This window comes from Psittacula echo, assembly GCF_963264785.1.
Source record: "Psittacula echo genome assembly, chromosome: 6".
Taxonomy (NCBI): Eukaryota; Metazoa; Chordata; class Aves; order Psittaciformes; family Psittacidae; genus Psittacula; species Psittacula echo.
The window spans coordinates 65,393,113-65,413,978 of record NC_137743.1 but is presented as its reverse complement, the minus strand read 5'-3'; the positions used below and the strand labels follow the sequence as shown (position 1 = coordinate 65,413,978).

Sequence of the window (20,866 nt, the reverse complement as noted above, 5' to 3'; positions counted from 1 at the left end):
GGTAAAATATGGTGAGGAGTTTACCTAAAGGCCATTGTACATGGTCATGCAATATAGTACCTTCATGGTAAATATTTCAGTGTGTTTCAATGCGAACACTTCCGTTTGTTGCTTCTAGCCTTTGTGGACGGTTTGTATAGTTTTATCAAACATCATCTAAGGCCTCCCTTTCCTTCTTGATGCTGATGTTTCTGAGGACTAGGTATCTTTGCTTCAGCATTTCAAGAAGGCTTTGCTCTTGCATGTCTTTGTAGTCATGCCTCATTTTTGTCTTTCCTTGGTGATATAGGGTAAAAAAACACGATAAAAAATGTCTCTCTGAAAAGCAACTGAGAAGCAGGAGCAATGCAGTTTCTATTAATTTGTAGTTAAGACGTGCTAAATAGCAGATCAGTTCTGTTAGATAACAGATGCAGATGTTAATGATCACAGATCAGGTCACTGATCTTTTAGAGTATGTGGGAAAGAGACAAACCAACCACTTCACACAATAAAGATGACCAGCATGTGTAAGAAAGACATTGAGCTCTAGAAATCTTTTCTCTACCTGTGCCTAGATATCAATGAGTGTGAGATCTTTGGAACATGCACCCAGGACTGCAAAAATTCCAAAGGAAGCTATGAATGTTTCTGTGCAGATGGCTTCAGGTCTGTGGGTGATCAACAAGGGAAACAGTGTGCAGCTAATGGTATGTTAACTGATACTAAGATTGATTGCTACCTGGAAAGAGCAAGTGGAGTGCAGCAACTTAATGAATATAATCTTTTGGGGTTTTTACGGAGGGAATAATGAAAACCAAACTTCATTCTGTAGCGTATTGTCTGTGTATTCTACCCATTCCATAGTCAGGAATAGAAGCGTTCATCTCTGCTGCCAACTGTAAACATTAAAAATAATATCTTGATTTAGATGCCTGCCTGCCTTTCTGTTGAAATTTTTGGCAGAAAAAAACCCCTGTGCTTATGCAATGGCTGTCATCAGAAGGAAATTAATGTTGCCTATTCCTGAAGTTTAAGTTTTCTTAACAAAATAATGCATCAGAAGAAAGTTGAATTAAACTGGTAAAAGTCAAAGGCAGATTGATGACAGATTGCCATTCATTGTTCATGGACTGATGCACACAAACAGAAGGGCATTGGCCAATGTTTAATGTCAATCATTGGCTTTTTATCATACCTCACTGCAGTGGCTGCATTGTGTGACAGTCATTGAATAGGTAGAGAGTTGATACAGAAAATAATAGTAATAGAATACTTATAATGGAGATGAAGAAAATAGAAAAAAGTGACAATGCAGCGCTATTATATAAAAGACAGAAAGAGTATTGTATTTAGAAAACTACTTACACTTTGTATTTAGAAAACTACTTACACTTCATACACTTTAGCAGCTTTAAGAGATACATGATAGAAGCATGATGTACTTAGTCAAATAGTAAAATCTTCAGGACAGAATGCCTGTGGGCAAAGTTGCATGCTGCTAGAGGTTTTGAAATTTAAAAGTTATTTATAGTATGAGATATGATACAAGAAAACATGGTTTCCAGTCCAGGTGCCTAATTCAGCAAATATTTACTCTTGAGCATGTGACTAGAAATACAAATGGGCATTTACGTCTCAGTTTCTGCCTGGCTGTCTCTTTATGTGCCTGTGTCAGAGAGATAATTCTTTGAAACTTTTCTTCATGGGCTTTATTCAGGAAGCATCTAGACACCCAGATTTTTCAAGGATAAGTGATTGAAGATATTGTGATTTTAGCTGATAACATCATGAAGTTTGTTGTGCCTAAAGTTCCACAGCTGTTTATGCCCAGCACTCTACCACTCTTTGTAGGATAAGCTCACAGCACTTAGAAGTGAGGGCTTTTTTTGCCTGTGTCTGCTGTAGGCCTGACCAGTAGGCATTTTCAGAACACACGTAGAGTATTAGGTCCCCTTTTCCATGTAATACCACATGTATTGGGAATGCTGTCAGTTTCTACACTGAATTGTATGTTCATCAGAGAATAGTCACTTGCCTTATTCTCGCATAGTTAGGTGTGACTTAGAGTGAAAAGGAGTGTGTTCAAATGAACAACTCATAGAAAATTGAGCATTCTTAGTTGGAAAATGCACTGGTAAATGATATTTTCCTTTTCTTGCCAAAGGACTAGTCGTTTCTTACTGGCTCTGTGAAGATGTGATTGATGTAGATCTTCTCTGGAAGAAGAGTGGGATTTAAGTCCATGACTCTCAACTTCCTTATGCCCGTAGCAAAAGGGCCAAACAATTAAATTTTTCTTGCAAGCAAAATCAGCCAGGTGGGACTGATAGTCCCTGTAGTCAAGTTAGAGTATTGAGGCTGCCCCCAGATTAACCTGTGGGTACGAGAACATCCATGTGAATATGGAGACATTAGGATTTAAAGACTTCCAGGTAGAACAACTTGGGTCATGGCTCAAGGTACTGGTACTTTCAAAATTGTGTCCTGTACTTTGGTGGGGGGGGGAGCTGAACTGCATAGTGTATAGCTGCATTCTGGTTTTGAGATGAAGTGGTGATATGCCAACACTGTAATGTTTAAGAATTTTTGAGGAATTATTTCTTAATGATTACTAATGCACTAAATCTATGGTGAGAAGGATAGTACTATCAGTAAGCATTTCCAGAGGTTTTAATGATTTTTCCAAAGCTAATAAATTTGAATACATCTGAAGCTTGAGAAATAGCCCTGCATTCCTCCTGGTTTTTATGCAGACAGAACTTGTGAAACCCCAGTTTAGTTTTGACTAGAAGTGATTTTCATCTGTTTCTTCTAAAATGAAATACATTAAAGTAAAATTCATTATTGTTTCCAGGTAATCCTCCATTGTTACTGCTGCCAGATAATGTACGGATTCGAAGATACAATATCTCGTCAGAACAGTACTCTGACTACATTGATAACCAGGAGCGCATCCAGGCTCTGGATTATGATTGGGATCCCGAAGGGATAGGCCTGAGTGAGTGTGTGTAGAACATTAACACTCAACCATGCAATGGTTGGTTGAAAAATATATTCCTGCAGCGTGGCTATTTAATTTATGCTAGAAATCAAAATGAAATTAGATAAACTGGCCAGGTCTTGCTTGACTGTGTCCCTCCCCTCATTCTCAACCACCAGTGTGGTTCTTTTAAATGCTTTAATTTAGTATAGCTAGGTTTTGTTCAGTTTTTTTCCTTTTGTTTTAGTGTGGGTTCAGCTGTGGAATTGTGGGTCTTTAGGATTATGCAGTAATAGAGGATTACTACAAATGAACCACTTCCTTTTCCTCTGCCTGTGACAGTCCCCAGACCGGGCACAAGTTTTGAATTCCTTAACCAAAGCAGTAGGGGCCAGTAGATCCCTATATTAGCTTATATCGTTGTCTATTGGCTTCCCTGCTTTTGCCTTTTTCACAGGGCAGCTGCCCTGGACCATACTTGCTCCTTAGGGTCATGAGAGTCTAATTACTGTCAAAATAATGTGCAAGTGGCTTCAGAGCTAAGATCTACTCTTAAAAATGTGATGCATATTTCTTGATAATCCAGATCAGGATGATTCTAGATGGTGTCTTACCTATGAGGAATGGCTTAATCTAAAAATGGCTAAAAAAGAAACACACAAACACAATGTAATTTAGTTGAACAGATGACTCCATGTTATTTATAAATAAATGGATTTGGTATCTTTACATAAGAACTTCAGAAAGATTAGAATTTTTCAAAACTATGGAATAACTAGACATTAAAAATTATCTTTGTAATCTTTTTTGAAGGTATTGTGTACTTCAGCATACTGGGACAGGGTTCTGAGTTTGGAGCCATCAAACGGGCTTATCTGCCCACATTTGACAGCAGTAGGAACAATCCTACAAAGGAAGTTGACTTGAATCTCAAATATATAGTTAATCCTGATGGGTTAGCTGTTGACTGGGTTGGAAGGTAAGTGCACTGAAAAGCTAGAAAAATGTTGTACGCTGAATGTGTCAAGGGTCTGATGGGGCAGTACAAAATCCACTTTTTTGTTCTTTATGAACTGTCTTAGAAGATATCTAGTCTCAAGGTAGTTCAGAAGAACACCGTAAGCTCTGTTTGCCCAGATAGCAGGTTATTAGGTCAAAGGCATGTTGCTGATGGCACCACGTATTCTCTGACGAAACTGGCATTACTCCACAACTGGCAGATCAGTTGTGCATCAGTAAAGTGATAATACTTTCTGACATGGCCTTCAATTTCTAATCTGAGATGGCCTTCATGTCAAATGAATTCTACAACTTTTGGAAGTTTGACTCTGATGTTGCAATATAACTGCTGAAGGATGCAGTGGACATGCGTAGCTGCAGTTCATTCGATATACTGTTTACTGTTGAGAGGATCCTGATATCTGTGGATAGTTATAATTAAATGTAGTCAGATTCTGTTTGGAGCTGAATGAACAGAGGTTATAGAGGTGAGTCAATCCTCTGAACACTATTGACAAATTTTGAATGTAATGCAGTCAATAGGGTGAAAACGAAGGATGTTAAGATCATAGTAAAGCGTGATGTTTCTGGAAAGCTGAAAAATAAAAGAAGGAACTTGGCTATCTGCTTCCCCTTTGTCACATAGGTATCAACCAAGTGGATGAATACATTTCAGATGTGATCAATGTAGCTTCATTATACTAATTTTCTTTGGATTTGATTCAGCTTTCAAGCCTTTTTTTTTTTTTTTTTTTTTTTTTTTTTTTTTTATAAATTCTTCTCCAGTTATGAAGTATTTACTTTTGGAATGTTTTGTGTTTTCTGTAATTCAGACATCTTTACTGGACCGATGCAGGGACTAATCGCATAGAGGTGGCAAAATTAGATGGACGGTACAGAAAATGGCTTATCTTTTCTTTACTGGATCAACCAGCAGCCATTGCTGTAAATCCAAAACGTGGGTAAGTACTATGGGGCTTCCCAGAATTATTCTCAATGCTATTCAATACCAACCCCCCCCCACCCCAGATTTACAGGAAAGCTGAAGGGAATGCTTTCTGAAGTTTTCCTTTGCTAATGTTAGGAAATTTGTGTACATGAGAAGTTATTTTAGGATTAGATTTCATATAAGTGCTTGTATTGGTGACAATGCCAGGTAGGTCAAATTAAAAAATTAAGATGTCCTTTCTACAGTACTGTGTGCCCAGAGAATTTCCCTGTTACTACTGAAATATGGAGCTAAATGGGAATGTCCCTTTACCAGCTCCAAGCAATACAGACACAGCCTCCTTCAAAGTGCAAAGCAATGTAAAGCCACTGGTACATTCAGTAGCTGTGCTTGCTATATCTTATATTATTGGCAGATCACCAGATACCATGATACGTGTTTCTCTCAGCTGGGAGTAAAGCAGCATGGCTCCAGGTGACTGGAAGTCACCTGGGCTCTGCAGCTTTCTTATGACTGATGGGATGTTCAGTGTTCACAGTCATTTTTCTTCTACTGAGAATAAGAAACCATCATTAAAACCACTCTCTCTCCAAATCAGGACGCAAGATGCAAGCATTCTTCTTTTAGTGTTCATCTTTTGTACTTGAAACAAGCTTGTTCAGTGAACTCTGTGACTTTCCTGATCATTATCTGCAAAATGATTGCTGAACAGCTTTATGTATCACAACTGACCTTTCCATGAAACTCTAAAGGGTAGCCATGATGACCAAATTCTGAACCTCTTTAAATTCTGGTTCTGTCCTTTCAGGCTCATGTATTGGACTGACTGGGGAAGACAGCCAAAGATTGAATGTGCCTGGATGGATGGACAGCAAAGACAAACCCTAGTCTCTGAAGACCTTGGCTGGCCAACAGGTCTCTCTATTGATTATTTGAACAATGATAGGATCTATTGGAGTGATTCTAAGGAAAATATTATTGAATCCATGAGACCTGATGGGACAGACAGAACCATAGTATTGCATGGAGGTAAGAACTTAGATGCAATTAATGTAATAGTAACCAAGATGTATGCTAACATGCACTTGGGCTCCACACATGGGAGTAGCTTTGAGAGCTTTTCAAAGAGTAAAGCTTGCTAGTGTTTCCTCCTGCTTTGTACAGGGATAAATGGCACATCAGGTTCAGAGCTCATGATGCCTGGTAACTAAATTTTTTGAGAGTAATTTACATGACCCAAATATGGGACAATGTGGGAAATTGGATTCTTGCTTTTTTAATGTATATTAAACAGTCTGCAGGTATAGTGACGTGAAGTAGTCAGGCACATGAGGATGTATATATATATATATACCTGCAAATGTCTTAAAATGAAAGGATTGGGTGATGTACTTAAGATGAAGAAGAACAGCAGTTTTATTGCTCCTGCTAGAGATTTGCTTGCTAATAGTCTGTTGTTTGGTTCCTTTGAGAAGTAGGCAGTCCATACAGCCTTGATGTCTTTGAAGGCCATTTATATTGGATAGCTAAGGAACGAGGAGAAGTCTGGAAGAAAGATAAATTTGGAAGTGGAGAAAAAGTGAAAGTGCTGACCGTAAATCCATGGCTTACCCAAGTGCGCATCTATCACCAGCACAGATACAATCAGTCAGGTAGGTAATCAGTGTCCTGGTGAGCAATTCCTTGCTATAAGATCAGAGTTGGTATTGATGCCTTCAAAGAGCTTAGTAATCTGATAATGCATCTATCAGTATGTGATAATACTAATTTCTGACAACCTACAACTGGAATAGAGGCTGTCAAGTGTTTTCTGCACACCCAATGTGAAAGCAACAGTTGAACACCATACGCTGCTCTTTAGAGTCTCAGTTCTAAATTATGACTCTATTATTTCTCCTCCTCCATCATGGAGTTGTCATAAAGGTGATAGTGACAATATGAATTTCTCCTGTAACATACAAATTGCTGGTCATTTAATGCTCCTTCCAAAGGGGGTTTCAGCTGTGACATGTCCACAGTAATCACAGGGGAGGATGTCCAGACGAACATCCAGCATACCCCTTTTTTTAAAGGTGTTTTAGTTTTCAAAATCAGAAACTTAGAAAGCTGCTTATTGCTTGAAGTTGTTCAGTTTCTGCTTGGTGCTACGGTGGCTCCCAACAGCCATGGTCTCTCCCTTAAAAATTCAAGAAAAGGCAGAGAGAAGGTTTTAATATAAATGTGGTATTTGGGCATCAGTTGTTCTAGACTTGTTTAGATTTTTGGTGTGTGATATTGAAGAGATACACTACTGACTATGGAATTGCTCTGCCTTACCTCAGCAATCTGCTGCATCGCTTCTTCAACTGCCTTATCACTTACTTTTTTTTTTTTTTTCCCAGTGCCTAATCCTTGTAAAGATGTCTGCAGCCACCTCTGCTTGCTGAGACCAGGAGGATACACCTGCACTTGTCCTCAAGGGACTCGATTCATAGAAGGCAGCAGCACAGAGTGTGATGCAGGTAGAATAATTTGTCAGATTGGAAATATAAGAAAAAGGAGTCTTTTCTATAGGAATGCAAATCCATTACTGAATTACAAACATGGAGAGATGAGCTAACTCGTATGAGAGATATTGTTAAGTAAGGACGTCTGGCTTTTATTCTCAGCAATCACTGATTTGTGGTCATCTCTTTGTGCATAATTTGTAAAATGGTTATAGTTGCATCACTCAAACCGACCCAGATCCAGCTGCAAAATTGCCACAGTTTCTGATTCTTGTTTCAAAATTCCAATTGACTTGTAAGTTTTTTCAAATTCATTGATTTCAGAACTAGAGATTTTCTGAAAAATTATGGCTTGCAATTATGTTTACAATTCTGTACAAGATTTTATTTGATCAGTGTAACAGAATACAATAGAAACTTGAAACAAAGCTTACAGTACTCGCAGCATGAACAGAAGTAATTTCTAGATAATGATCTAGTACCTTTTAAGCGCTAGAATATAGTGCTTGGTTGTTGCATTGCAGCAGAGCCCCCACAGTGCTTCCTGGAGTGCCAATAAAATAGAATTGCTCAGCCTTTCCTGAGGAGAAAGAGCATACCACTGCAGGATTTCTATTTCTCTAGCTGAGAGGCTGCTTTCTTAGCTTACAGTGATGAGGGTAGTAGCCAAATGTCCTTGTACTTGCCCTTCCAACGTATCTCTAATACATTATGCTTTATAACATTGTCTGGTATCTTTTCCATGGTTAATCTTTTCTGAGTGCTCTCCTTTTTGCATTGCACATGCTGTGAGCTGCAGAAAGAGGAGCTGGCGATATGATGTAATAATTAATAGTAATTCTATGTAGTAGTGAATGGAATTGTGAAATATATGTTTAAATTAGGGATCAGTAACGCTGTTGATTCCATCTGCTATTGGCTATTTATTGCTCTAAAGACACTACATTTGTTATTTTTTGCTGAAACTGATTTACATAAAATGTCCAGGAATTACCAAACTCTGCTTGACCTTATTTTGACAAAAAGATGGATATAGCAGATAAGATATTCAGTACTGTCCCCATATTTGAACTTCAGTTTTTACCTTGACATTAAGCCAAGTGAGCTGTGACTGCCATAATTGAATGTACTGACCAAACATAGCTTTTAATATAGCTTTGGTTTATTTGGTCCTTTCTCCATATTGCAGCTACTGAGAAACAAAGCCTGTAAGATTTCTGTATTTTCCCTTTTTGTATTCCATTTACTTGAAGGGAGTTTTACCTGTGAAGAACATTGGAGCAACAGACTTCCTCTACCTCTGGCTGATAAAAAATTTATGACAAAAGTATTATGATCTAATCTATCAGTGTAAGACAGACAGTCAAAGCTCTTACTGAAGGCTAGTACAACTTTTCACTTTTTTTTTCACACTTTTTTATTTTTTCATTTAAGTCAGCATTAAAATAACATCAGAACCTTTATAGCTCTGTATTTTGGCCAGCTCAGGCAGCACTGGTGCTTGAGGACCTCGGGGCTCCTGGAGCACAGCTGAGACTGACATGATGAAGAATAGGCTTCTGTGCTACCTGGTGCCAAGCTGTCAGCCTTTGCTCTGTACTGGCAGAAAACTTGAGGACTTTGGGTTTCTCTCTTGTTCTCCCTGTCAGGATGTATGATAGTTTAGAGAGCCCTTCTGCATGTGCGTTTCCAGCCACTGCTTTTCTTTATAAGTAAATGTATCACAGATTTGCCCTCTGTGCAACTTGCAGTTGGTTAGATGGTGGAGTCTGGGAAAAGGGGATAAAATACTGCTGCTTTCTGAATGGAGTTTTGAAGGGTGGTGGTGGGCTGCATTGCATGGGCAAAAGAAGGTGATGGGACATGCTGCTTTGGAGTTGTCTGTGCTTGATTTTATCAGGTAGGGTGTTATTTTTTTTCAATTTTTACTTCAATTAAAACAAGCTAATTTGTCAGAAAAATAAATGACAGCAAAAAATGCATGTGCTATTAAGAGCAAAGCTTCTGAAAAGTAGCCTGTGAGTTTGCACACACAAGTTCTGTAAAGATAAATAAAATGCTGTATGGTAGTACTTCTTTTGTTGAAGGTGTCTTGGTAACACATATGTGGCTTTCAAATTTTGCAGCTATTGAATCACCTCCCACAATGCCACCAGCATGCAGGTGCATGTATGGAGGAACATGCTATATAGATGAAAGTGATCTTCCAAAATGCAAGTAAGTCAGTATGTTGTTAAGGTAGTCCTGGATCAGATTGTGTTGATTTAGTCTCACAAAACAATTAAAATCTTTGAAGTGTGCTACAAAAGCTTTGGATGATGTCATCCATCTGCAGTAGCATGTCTGTAACAATCACAGAAAAATGCATATATGCATAAAAATATCAGCAAATAAGCAATGTAAATGCATCAGTTTGGTAAAACAAACAACAAAAACAAAACCCAAAAACCTTGAAAGGCAAACCTCTGAAGATTCTAGCAACAGGCTATACCAAAAATTTGTAACAATGGAGTGCTCAGTGAATGTAGCTTGGAACAGCCAGCAGGTGCCACTGATGCTTCACTAAAACCAAATCTTTTGGCTTCAGTGACTAGTTTTCTGACTCAGTGCTTTTTGTTTCCACTTTTAATTCTGTGAAGATAACAGACCTACTATATTTACAGTCAGTGAAATATATAATTACTGATCATGGTAAAGTTTATGGCATGTAGATAAACATTACAGAATATAATAACAAAGCTGAGATCCTAGACTTAATAAAAGCCATTCAGTCAGCTCTCCTTCTTACATTTATAGGTGTTCTTATGGGTACACTGGGAATTATTGTGAAATAGGATTATCAAAAGGAGTGCCTCCTGGAACAAGTAAGCTTCAAGTATATATTACATTTGATATTTTGGACTAAGGATGTATAATATCTCACTATGATACTTGTTCAGGGTCAAGCTTATAATTCTTTGTACTCTTTTTTACACTGAACTATGTTTGCTTTAATGTTTGCTTGTTCTTCTGTCTTTGATAGCAGCAGTAGCAGTGTTGCTGACAGTCATACTAATCATAATAATTGGAGTGTTAGCGGTTGGAGGCTTTTTTAACTACAGGCGAACAGGCTCCCTTTTACCAGTGCTTCCCAAACTACCAAGGTACGTTTTAAAGGCTTTCGTAGCTGGAATGTCTGTGCACTGAAAATATATGTTTGTTCCTAAATATTTCTGAAAAGTCCAGTTTATTTGCCAAGTGCCCATTCTGATGGAATATGGGAAGTGTGGTGTTGCAGCAATTCTACTGGATTTTGATTTCAAGTAATATAGCTGATCATTACTTTGTAACGAAAGACTATTGTAAACCTCTTCTACATTCTAAATTAGCTTTTAAATAATGAGCAATATAGAAGACCGTTTACCAGATCTGAGACTGGATATTCAGTTCAAAAAGATACAAATCACCATAGTTACATGTGTTTCAGTTTTTTATGAAACTTTGTCAGAAGATGATTCTGGCAAAGAGATCTTTTTAACATTGAAAGACTGAAGTCGTCTGCAACACTGTATTTATCTGTTAAAAATACTGCAGGGCATATATAGTGAACTTCTGCTTCCAGTGCCTGAGAAATCCGAGTTTGTTTGCAGGCTTTTGCTATCCTGGCAGTCATTTTGTCCTGTTTTGAAAACTAGCTTTGTGAAATATCCATCAAAAATACTTGATGCTTTAAATCAAAAGAAGATGAGCAAAAATATTTGTTATTATTTTATTTAAAAAAAAGGTCAGAATATGATGCTTCAAATACTTTAGCTTTAAGCAAATTGTGGTTTTTAGAACATAAAGCTGTATCTTCATGATCTTCGCACCAATTTTGCAGTAGTATCTCTTAAATCATTGTAATCAGTAATGTGGTGTAGCTATAACTGCTTCTTCACTGGAGGACTACACTGAACTAAGTAAATTTATTTATGACTGTTGGTTTTTGTTTTGTGGGGTTTTTTACAGTTTAAGCAGTCTTATAAAATCTACTGAAAATGGCAGTGGGGTAACTTTCCGATCTGGAGCAGATGTGAGTATGGACATAGGAGTCTCTGGCTTTGGAGGAGACTCAGCTATAGACAGAGCAATGCAAATGGTAAGGTTTTAGTTCTGAAATAATTTTTAAAAATTGTGTTCTTTTAATGTCATTTTCAGCTGATAGAAGGAAGTTGTTTCTGTAAAAAAAAACCCAGTGAGATGATAAATGTGTTCTAGAAAAAGAATTGAGTGATAATTTCCTGAAATAGATTTTTGTAAATTGAAGGCAAGGGCAAATGTAGGCTATTCTTCAAAATAATGTGACTTTTCTCAAGATTTATATGGCAGAATATATATTTTGGCATATTCATGAGCTATACAGGGTATGAATAGGCAAATGAAAATATTGCAACAAGGAATTTTTTGAGGGCCTTTGTGTTCTGTAAAACAGTTTAAAATAGGTGGTTTTCAGATCCAGACTATATGTTAGAAACTTCAGAGGTAAAACTCAGGCTTAACCAAAGGATACACTACTTTGCACAACAAATTATAATGGGACAGTGTTCTATTTTAGCAAGTTTAAAAATATAATGTTTAATAGTTTTGGGGACATCATAAAGTGTAACTCCACATCTATAGAGTTTTGAACAGCTGAGAAATAGTATATGCTTCTTTTTCCTATACTCTATAGCTTTTCCACAGGAAAAAGTATTTTCCTTTTCACCACAAGTACAATGTACAAAAGGTTTTTACTTACAGGAAACAGATCACAACTATTTTTTAATAATAAGCACTTGCTGCAAAGTCTACACTGGAAGCTCCCTAAACTTTTAAAGATAAGTTACAGGCTTAACTGACAGTAAATTAATATGAAATGAAACAGGTAGTGAGGATAAGCTCACAATATATGTATATGACCTTTTTCTAGATGAAGAAACACACTGTTAAAAGTAGGCAGCTTGCCTAATGAAACTACCATATGAACATTTCAGTAAATACTGGAAAAATAGCTTTAGGCTTGAATTATTACCTCAAATCTTCTTCATGCATGAAAACTTAATGGTACTTTCCATTTTCTAGCCTAATACTGATATACTCGAGTCCAATTGATGCAATTTATGCACTGCAAATAACAGGTGTGGAGGTCTGGATAAAGGCTATTTCTACATAAGTGGTGTTAATTCTCATGTATTTGGAATATAAAAAAAAAATTGTATAGCTCACTGGAAAAGAATTCAAAGGGTTTGGTTTATGGCAACAAAGAACTGTGGGATGTGCCTCTTAAAATTTTAATATCACGTATGCATTTGTAAGTGCTACAGGGCTATTTTTCAGTGTGGCTCTTCTTATCCAAGATAGGCTAATTAGAGGAAGCTGACATGTGTTCACTGTATGGTTAAGAACTATACTCTGATAGCGCGAAGCATGAAGCCTTATGGCATGAAGCAGTAGCTTGTAGAAATTAGGTAGGTGTAAAGAACTAGCTGATGTACTATTCCCATGTTATTCCCCACTATTCCTGTGATGGGGCTGTGAAAAGGAGCAGGACAAGTGGGTCTGGGTGGGGTTTTGCTTTCATTATCCTTGTACCTGTCGATGCTGGCTAGCCTTAAGTGGCTATCCTTATGCAGCAAAAAATATTTTCTGAAGAAATACTTAACTTGGTACCTTTGCTCACCTGCTGTGGTGGTAGCTGCAGCTCAGGATTTGGCACAATGTGTGTGAAGCAGTTGCTACTCACACAGTCATCTTCATGCTTGGGCAAAATATTGATTTATAATAAAAGATATGCTAAAAACTCTGAAACATTTTATTTTTGACATAACTTGTATGTTATAATTACTGCTTTGTCTCAAGAAATATAGCAGTCTCCCTGCCGAGACAGAGTGAATAAATCGCATTCTATTATATGTCAGATAATGCTTATTAATTTGTATGTAATTTTGAAGTCTCTAAAATGAAATATTTAATTTAGGATTATGCTTCCTTTGATATCTTGTCCCTGTTGAAGATGTGATTTGTGAGTCATCTTTCTTCATCACAAAGTACTTCAAGTCAGTTATTGAAATGTTGGGAGGTTTTTGTCCAGCTAGGAAATGGGATAATATTGGAACAATCAATAGTTCAGGCTGCCAAGTTAGGGATTAAAATAATGGATGGTAAACTAACAATATGATTTTAACAGATGCTAGATTTTGTCTAAGCCTATGTAAAAGTAAACATGCCTTTCCCCTGAGATGAAGAATTGGACTGAGACTTAATTTTTAACTTGACTTTTTTTTTTTTTGTCTTTATAGAATGAAAACTTTGCAGCGGAGTCAGGGAAACAACCAATCACGTTTGAAAATCCAATGTATGCAACCAGAGATGGTGGAGCCAGCATAGCCAGCGCAGTTACAGTTGTTCGGCCAACACATGTAAGAGAAACTTAGGCTTGACTTGCACCTTTCATTTTAATTTGTGACCGTCTTTTCTCCTTTGAAGAAAGCTAATTTTCCTTCTCCTACAGGCGGCAGCAGCTGCGAGTGAGGAAAATGAAAATTTTGAAAATCCGGTGTATGCCTCTGCAGTATCTGCTAGTGCGAAGGAACCTCCTCAGAGTAGAGGTGCACCTCAGGTAGGACAGAGAAATGCTATCTTGTTGTTTTGTGCTCTGAATTGGGGAAATTAAATTGTTAGGGAAGCTGCAATATAGTTTCAGTTCTCTTTAAATAATGCCATGGAGTTGCACATAATGTGCATCAAGTCCAACTAACTGAATCACATTTACAAAAGCTCATCAGGAACAGTTTGATAAGAGAATAGCAGCAAAAACCAGAATTGCCCAGGGTACACAGTAGAGGATCTATTTGGACTAAACCCTCTCTTCCTGATCCACCCAGTTATTTTGAATTGAATAGATTGAAATAGTTACGTTTCACTGTTTGCTGTGCTTTGTTTTGAGGGCAGAAACTAGTCTGAAAATTGTAATGTAATTGCTGTAAATGTTCATTGGTCCACAGCAGAAATTATTATAACTAAGGCTTTGCTTCTGACTTCTAACAATTATTTGTTGAACACTTACTGAATTATACCTTGATAGAAGCAGCAGAGAGCGTGTATGAAAAAAAAATCCAAGAAAATTACGAAACTACATTTGTAGTTACACTACATTACAAATGTAGTTACATTTTGTTTTAAAAAAGGGAAAATCCAGGAGGCCTTTTTGGTGCAGAAAATTGAAATGAGACCTTTAGTCAGCGTACTGTCAATTTTCCTTTTTTTTTTTTTTTTCTACCTCACATTTATTTGTAACTTTACCCATGTTTAAAAGTTCTAGCAATGACATTTAAGACACTTGTTCTGTGCTATGTGTTCTTGCAGGACATTTTGAAATAAAAGCTCTGCCAACCTGTTGTTGTAGTTTCATGTCCCTCAGTAATTTCTCTTGCATTGTTTTCAAGACATTTTTCCTCTTTGGCCTATTTGTCTGGAATGATAGGCTTCCTTGCATTAATTTAGTCACTTCTGGCCTAGCCTCATGAATACTGCTTTGTGTGAAATCCAGCAGGAAAAAAAAGTTGGGTCCCATGCTTAGAATTACGACATAGTAATGTAAGAATATCCAGCTGAAATCACTGAGTCAGCAGTCAGTGCAAGTGAAATCAAATCCAGCAACAGTGATATCTGTCTCCAAAGAATTTATGAGAAAGATGTGTGAAGTTCTAATAATTTTTGTGTTACAGGAATCAAAGTGGAGTTTCTTCAAGAGAAAAATGAAACAAAACACTAACTTTGAAAACCCAATATATGCAGAGGTATTCCTTAATATTGTATAATTCTATTTTTCCACTAATATACTGCTGGACTTTGTTGTTGCTGTCATAGGATAAAGATTATGGGTAGATTCTGCTTTTAAGTGAAGCAGCACAGAAATTCCAGCCCAGGTCAAGGCAGGACTGAAGTGGTTTTGAGAAAAGTTATGAAGTCTTGATCAGAAGTTGTTCAGCAGGCAGCCCTCAGGCAGCGCAGCTGCATTGCCTACATCTCTGCAGTCCCAGCCCAAGCACTGTGGCCAGCTCCTGCTCTGGGATCTCAGGTGCTGGTTTCAGCTTTCTGGTGCATTCTGGCACGGTTTGGGGTCCAGTGCAAGTGGGAGGTGATTGTATTGCACTAGGAGCGAAGTGTCTGTTTCTGCCTTCTCAGTCTTGGCTTCAGCACTGCACAAAAATCCAGTCACTCTGTGTACTGCAGCCCTATTTCTATACTAGCCCTATTTTTTTTTTTTTTTTTTAATCTACATAGTTGGATGAGACAGTTCTTTTAAGATGGTGTGCCAGGGGGTGATATGTGTGCTGAAGGAATTCTTCCCTGGCTTGGGCACAAAGGTTTGGAATTCTTCTGACTTGACCCAGTAATTCCAGCCCTTTTCACCTTACAGTTTAAAATTTCCAGATGGCCTAAGTGACTTCAGAACCTCAGTGACTAAAACTAGCTGTCGTTTGTGAAGAATTTAGGTTTCTAATGCTTGAGCAAGGTGAGCGAGAGAGTTCAGGAAGCCAGAAGTTCATTTTCCCGACAGTAATGAATGTAATTATTTACAAACAGTAGTAGTGCCAATGTTATCTGTGTTCATGTATGCACATATAGACATACCAAGCTACTAAGCATTAAAATAGAAGTCCCAGCATGTAGAGTAAGTGTGCAGTAGTTTATTTACTCAGCTGTACCATCTGAGCTGAAATTAGCATTTGATTTTGTCACAGGCAGTGATATGCAGAAATAACTTACACCATAACACTTGACTTTAGCAAAATAACTTGGATATTTATTTAGCATTTCTGAAAGTTAAGGTTGGATATTTTATACATTAGAATGTAAACTTGGATTTTATGGTTATTATTTCAGATGGAAAAGGAACAGCAACAAGACACAGAAAGTGTCCCTACCCCTTCTCCTTCACTGCCTCCCAAGATTACTCTGAGAAGAGACCAACCATTATCTTACACAGCCACAGAAGACACGTTTAAAGACACCGCCAACCTTGTTAGAGAGGACTCTGTGGTATAACTAGGTAACTGATTTAGGGAAAATTTGACACATCCATTTGCACATATATTTTTTATAAACAGAAGAGTAAGGTTCACATTCAAATGCTTTATAAAAATATATATATATCTTAGCCAATGGCTGGATATGTATGTTGAAACTATGCCTTGTTTTTTTGACAAATGCCAATTTCTATTTTTATGAACAATTATCGTGATGTACTATATGTATATCTTTGCACTGAAGCTGTCTGAAAGTAATGTTATAAATATATTGTACATTTGTAAATTTCTGAAAGGTGATCTTGTTTGGTTATGTTGCTAGTAGAAATCTGTATGGAATTGGTTGTATCTTTAGGGAGAAATTCATAATATAAATGCTTAAAGTAAAAAAAAAGAACCAAACAAGGCAACTACAGGAACATTACTGATTTACAGGATCTTTAGAGTGTATGTTTATTACAGCATCTTTTGAAACTTCTGCTGGTGCTTGGGGCATCTTTACCAACTATTTTGTACACTACTCTATGTAAAAATGGATGTCTCTGTTTATCTTGAGTTAAACAAATGATGGAAGAGTCAATGTAGCATCATTTTGCTGAAGGTGCAAAATGTTGTTCTTCCAATATTTTAACTGCTGTAGAAAAATCTCAGTCCACAAAACACATGCTTTTTCTCAAGGTTCCAATTAACACCATTCCATTAATAGTGCTCCTAAAAATATCTGATATATTTAGATTTTAGTGCCATGAGTACTTAATTTAATAAGATTTTCTCTTGCTCATCAATGGAATAGCTCTGTTCTTGGCTTGAGTCTCTGGAAGTAATTTGGACTATTAAATGAAGTAGCTAGATTTCTGTAGCAGCTTATTTCCAAACAGCAAAATACAAAAGATATTGGTTCATTTAAGAAATTATTCAGGTGTTTTAATGTGAAAATTTAATTTTATTGACTATTTATTTCCTGAGATGAACATTAATAGAAAGGGAAACAATTTATACTAATAGCAGTCCTTGTAGTTATTTGGTTATTTCTGTACCCTTCCACCAGAATATGCTGTATATCTTACTAGCTTTTCTATTAATCAGCTAAGGTAGTTTCCACAACATGAACCATGTGAGGAAACTTTCAGTACTGCTTCGGAAGCATGTTATTCAGCATTCCTGCCTAGCTACTCATATAACTTAAAGATTCCTGAAGTTATAATCACTGAGACTTCTGCTATTTGATTGTTTAATATCTGAGTTCTCAAAATATTTACTATTTCTAATTAGAATGTTTATAATTACTTTGTAATGTACTTTGACTAGAAAAGACAACTGGAAAATGATGCTGCTGAATAAATCTAATAAATGTATTATTTTATCACATTCTTATTTCACAATTTGTGTCAAGGCTTTATGTACTTTTTTCAGTTGTGGAGACTTCAGTGCACTCTGAGATGAAAACAACAGTTCTTTAGATAAAGTCAAATAAGAATGGTGCTTACTGCTTCACACAACTGTCTAAAGTTCTTGATATCACTGACATCATAACAGTAAAAACTGCCCCATTACACATATTAAATAAACTGGCCCTTGAAATACGAAACTCTTATTATTGATAGTAGGAGACTGGCTTTCAGTATAGTATGGACACAAGCAATTGGAGCCTTAGTTCAATTAACTTGCACATCTAAGTGCTTTAAAAATTCCTTAGAATCAGGGACACAGCTTACACACCTATAAGGCTATGAGAAAGTATGTCTTTGAAAGACAGGTTGCTGCTCTTAAGGAAAGAGTTCACAATGTTTTTTAAAGAGAGAAGGCAGGGCTAACATTTCCACAAGTCTTGCCTCCAGTTGATACCATAAGAAAAATAGCATCGCTTTTGTGAATGGTCTTTGTCAACAGAAAGATTTGGAATAATTTTTGGAGAAAACTGCTACTATGTCAGCCATATATCAGGGTTACATTCCCCCCCCCTCCCCCCCCCCCATAGTAATTTCAACTTTTCAGATGTGGAAGAAAACCATCCCTGGGATACTGTATAGATAGGTAGAATATAGATTTATTGTTTAACATTCCTGATGGTGAAGGATTCCTAAGCTTCAACTGGGCCTCTTCCTCTCAGTAGCAACCATAGTGTACCCATCTGCTTATCTAATATCTATTTTTTGTACTTTGTTCAACAGAAGCTTTAGATTCTATTCCTAACTTTGTTTTCTACTTGTACTCTTTGTCCCTTATGAGGACTGTCCCTGCTTGGATTCTTGAATTCTGGACTCATTCTGTTTCAAAGAAGGCTGATTTTTAAGGATTTCAGCAAGTCTCATAATCTGCCACTATATGGTTGATAAATTAGGCCATTAAGTTTTTTCATGTACATTCTCTTTACAGCTGTCAGGCCAGATAGAGAGAGCTATCTCTCTTACAGGTATTTATCATGAAATAAAGTAAAATAAATTTATTCTTGAAGCCATTTGGCAGAGAATAGAACCAATGAAATACGTTACCAAATACTTTTTCTATTCTGTCCCTTTCTTGTGCATGTACAAAACACCCCTTGCCCTGTCCCCTCTTACACACACACAGTGATGAAACTCCTTTTCTTACATTTGGAGTTCTGACCTGCACATGGTATTTTTGTAAGCTTAATTGAATTGCACATTAATGATTAATCACCAGTGCAGGACTTCAGCAAATAAAACCTTTACCCCTTCAATTTTAATATCTCTAGGAACACCAGTTTGTGAGCTTCTGGCCAACAGCTTAACAGATAGAAATAGTGTACAAGAGGCACAGTAACCTCAACTAACATTTTGTTGTTCTTAACTTAATCTTTGTACAGTTGAACTAATTTGCCATAGCATATGCTAATGATCCTGTTTCATGTAATGAGTGAAATAATCATACATCTAACTTGCAGAGCAAATTGAGGATGAAAGAAATGTAAATGCATATTATTTTTAATATTTTCCTCATATAAGAAACTATTACTAGGGAGAAAGTTTAAATACAAGTTTGGATACTCTGCATATTAACAGAGTACAATGTAGTTTTGATTCTCTGTAATTTCATATCTGTAGAATAACTTGATTTATTTCTACACAGTTGAATAATCAGGTGATTAGATGTGGTCAAATACTGCAATTGTAATTTTTGGAATATGTTGCAACAGCTGGGCTTTATAATTTGTTTTCATGTCTTATGTTCAGCAATTTGTGAAGTTTAGTAACTCCTGAATAGATCAACTGCCCATGAAATAAATGACTAAATCTGACTAAATACATTCTGTAAGGTACATGTAAAAGATATATGTTCTGAAAGACCATTGTTTTATTTCAAGTTCACTAGCAGCCTGTATATTGATGAAGTCTACTTGAAAACCTGATTCTTCTAGTGAATTTATTTTCCTTATTTAAAAGCTTGTTATAGGGTGAGTAGTATTGACTAGCTTTGTGGCTGAATAGTTTAGGAATGGAGATCCTACAGAGGTATCACTTCTGAGCATAAAAAATGATCTTCAAAACCATGCTGGATTTACAAGCCTATCTGCAAACTCAGAAATTCCAGGTAAGGAGGGGTGGGAGATGGATAAAGTGTCTTCTGAAAAGAAAAGCAGCCTAGTAACTGATTAAGAAAAGGATGTCTGGTTCTGACAGGATTATCATTTATTTACGCAGAGCTGATACTGGTTTAATGCTAAATGTTAATTAGAACTCCAGGAACTGATCTCCCACTAGCTGCTGGAGCTGGAAATGTTGTACACAGCAGCATGTCAGACAAACAGCTTGGGGCTTAGGAAAGAAACAGCCAAAAGAACTTTTCATCCAGCTCTGTATTGTGTCCTGGGGTGCTTTGCTATCAGGGCATGTGCCATGTGTTTTATGACCTGAGAAATATCAGAGTCACACAGTCTTCTTATTGATGATCTTTGAGCTTTTATATCTGTGAGTAAGAAAATAAATCTGAAAGCGTTTATATGCAAAATTTTCTGTGAGAGGATTCTTTATATTCAAAGGTTTGGCTATAGCTTCAAGTTTGCTTTCAACTACTGGCTCGAGTACTGAGAGCAGTTCAGCTACAACAGAGCAGAGACCAGAATGCCTGAAGAACACCCAAGAGCCTGGCAAACAGAAAACTCCCTGGCCCGTATTGTGAGCTAGATGTTCTCCACAGTAAGTGTAGCATGACTCAGCATAACTTTTCAGATATCAGTAAGCCATAACAGCATATGGTCACCCCAGTTCATTCCACTTAGGCATTCTACCTTGAAGTACGGAGGGACTAAGGACGGTGGCATGACATCACATCTCACTAATCTCATATGTGAACTAATAGCACAGGCCTTATCTAACATAGATATAGTCCGGGACAATCAGCAGTGGGTTCTTAATGAATGTTAATGAAGTCCAGCAAACATTCACAGAATCACAGATTGGTTGAGGTTGGAAGGGACCTC

At 37.0% G+C, this 20,866-nt stretch overlaps 1 protein-coding gene across 2 annotated transcripts in view; it reads left to right on the top strand.

Moving 5' to 3' along the window:
• LRP2 (LDL receptor related protein 2) overlaps nt 1-16,444 on the top strand; it is a gene marked incomplete at both ends in the record, with an annotated part of 128,383 nt that extends 111,939 nt beyond the window's left edge. Inside the window, 15 exons of one of the 2 annotated variants that reach the window (XM_080620988.1) lie at nt 558-689; nt 2,837-2,980; nt 3,776-3,941; nt 4,795-4,923; nt 5,719-5,939; nt 6,386-6,562; nt 7,292-7,411; nt 9,523-9,613; nt 10,193-10,260; nt 10,419-10,539; nt 11,384-11,513; nt 13,693-13,812; nt 13,905-14,012; nt 15,121-15,192; nt 16,283-16,444. In XM_080620988.1, the coding sequence (XP_080477114.1) occupies nt 558-689; nt 2,837-2,980; nt 3,776-3,941; nt 4,795-4,923; nt 5,719-5,939; nt 6,386-6,562; nt 7,292-7,411; nt 9,523-9,613; nt 10,193-10,260; nt 10,419-10,539; nt 11,384-11,513; nt 13,693-13,812; nt 13,905-14,012; nt 15,121-15,192; nt 16,283-16,444 (1,961 nt within the window). Of the gene's footprint in view, nt 1-557; nt 690-2,836; nt 2,981-3,775; nt 3,942-4,794; nt 4,924-5,718; nt 5,940-6,382; nt 6,563-7,291; nt 7,412-9,522; nt 9,614-10,192; nt 10,261-10,418; nt 10,540-11,383; nt 11,514-13,692; nt 13,813-13,904; nt 14,013-15,120; nt 15,193-16,282 lie in introns of both variants that reach the window. The other variant, XM_080620987.1, reaches the window with a different exon arrangement.
• Between the last annotated feature and the right edge of the window lie 4,422 nt (nt 16,445-20,866).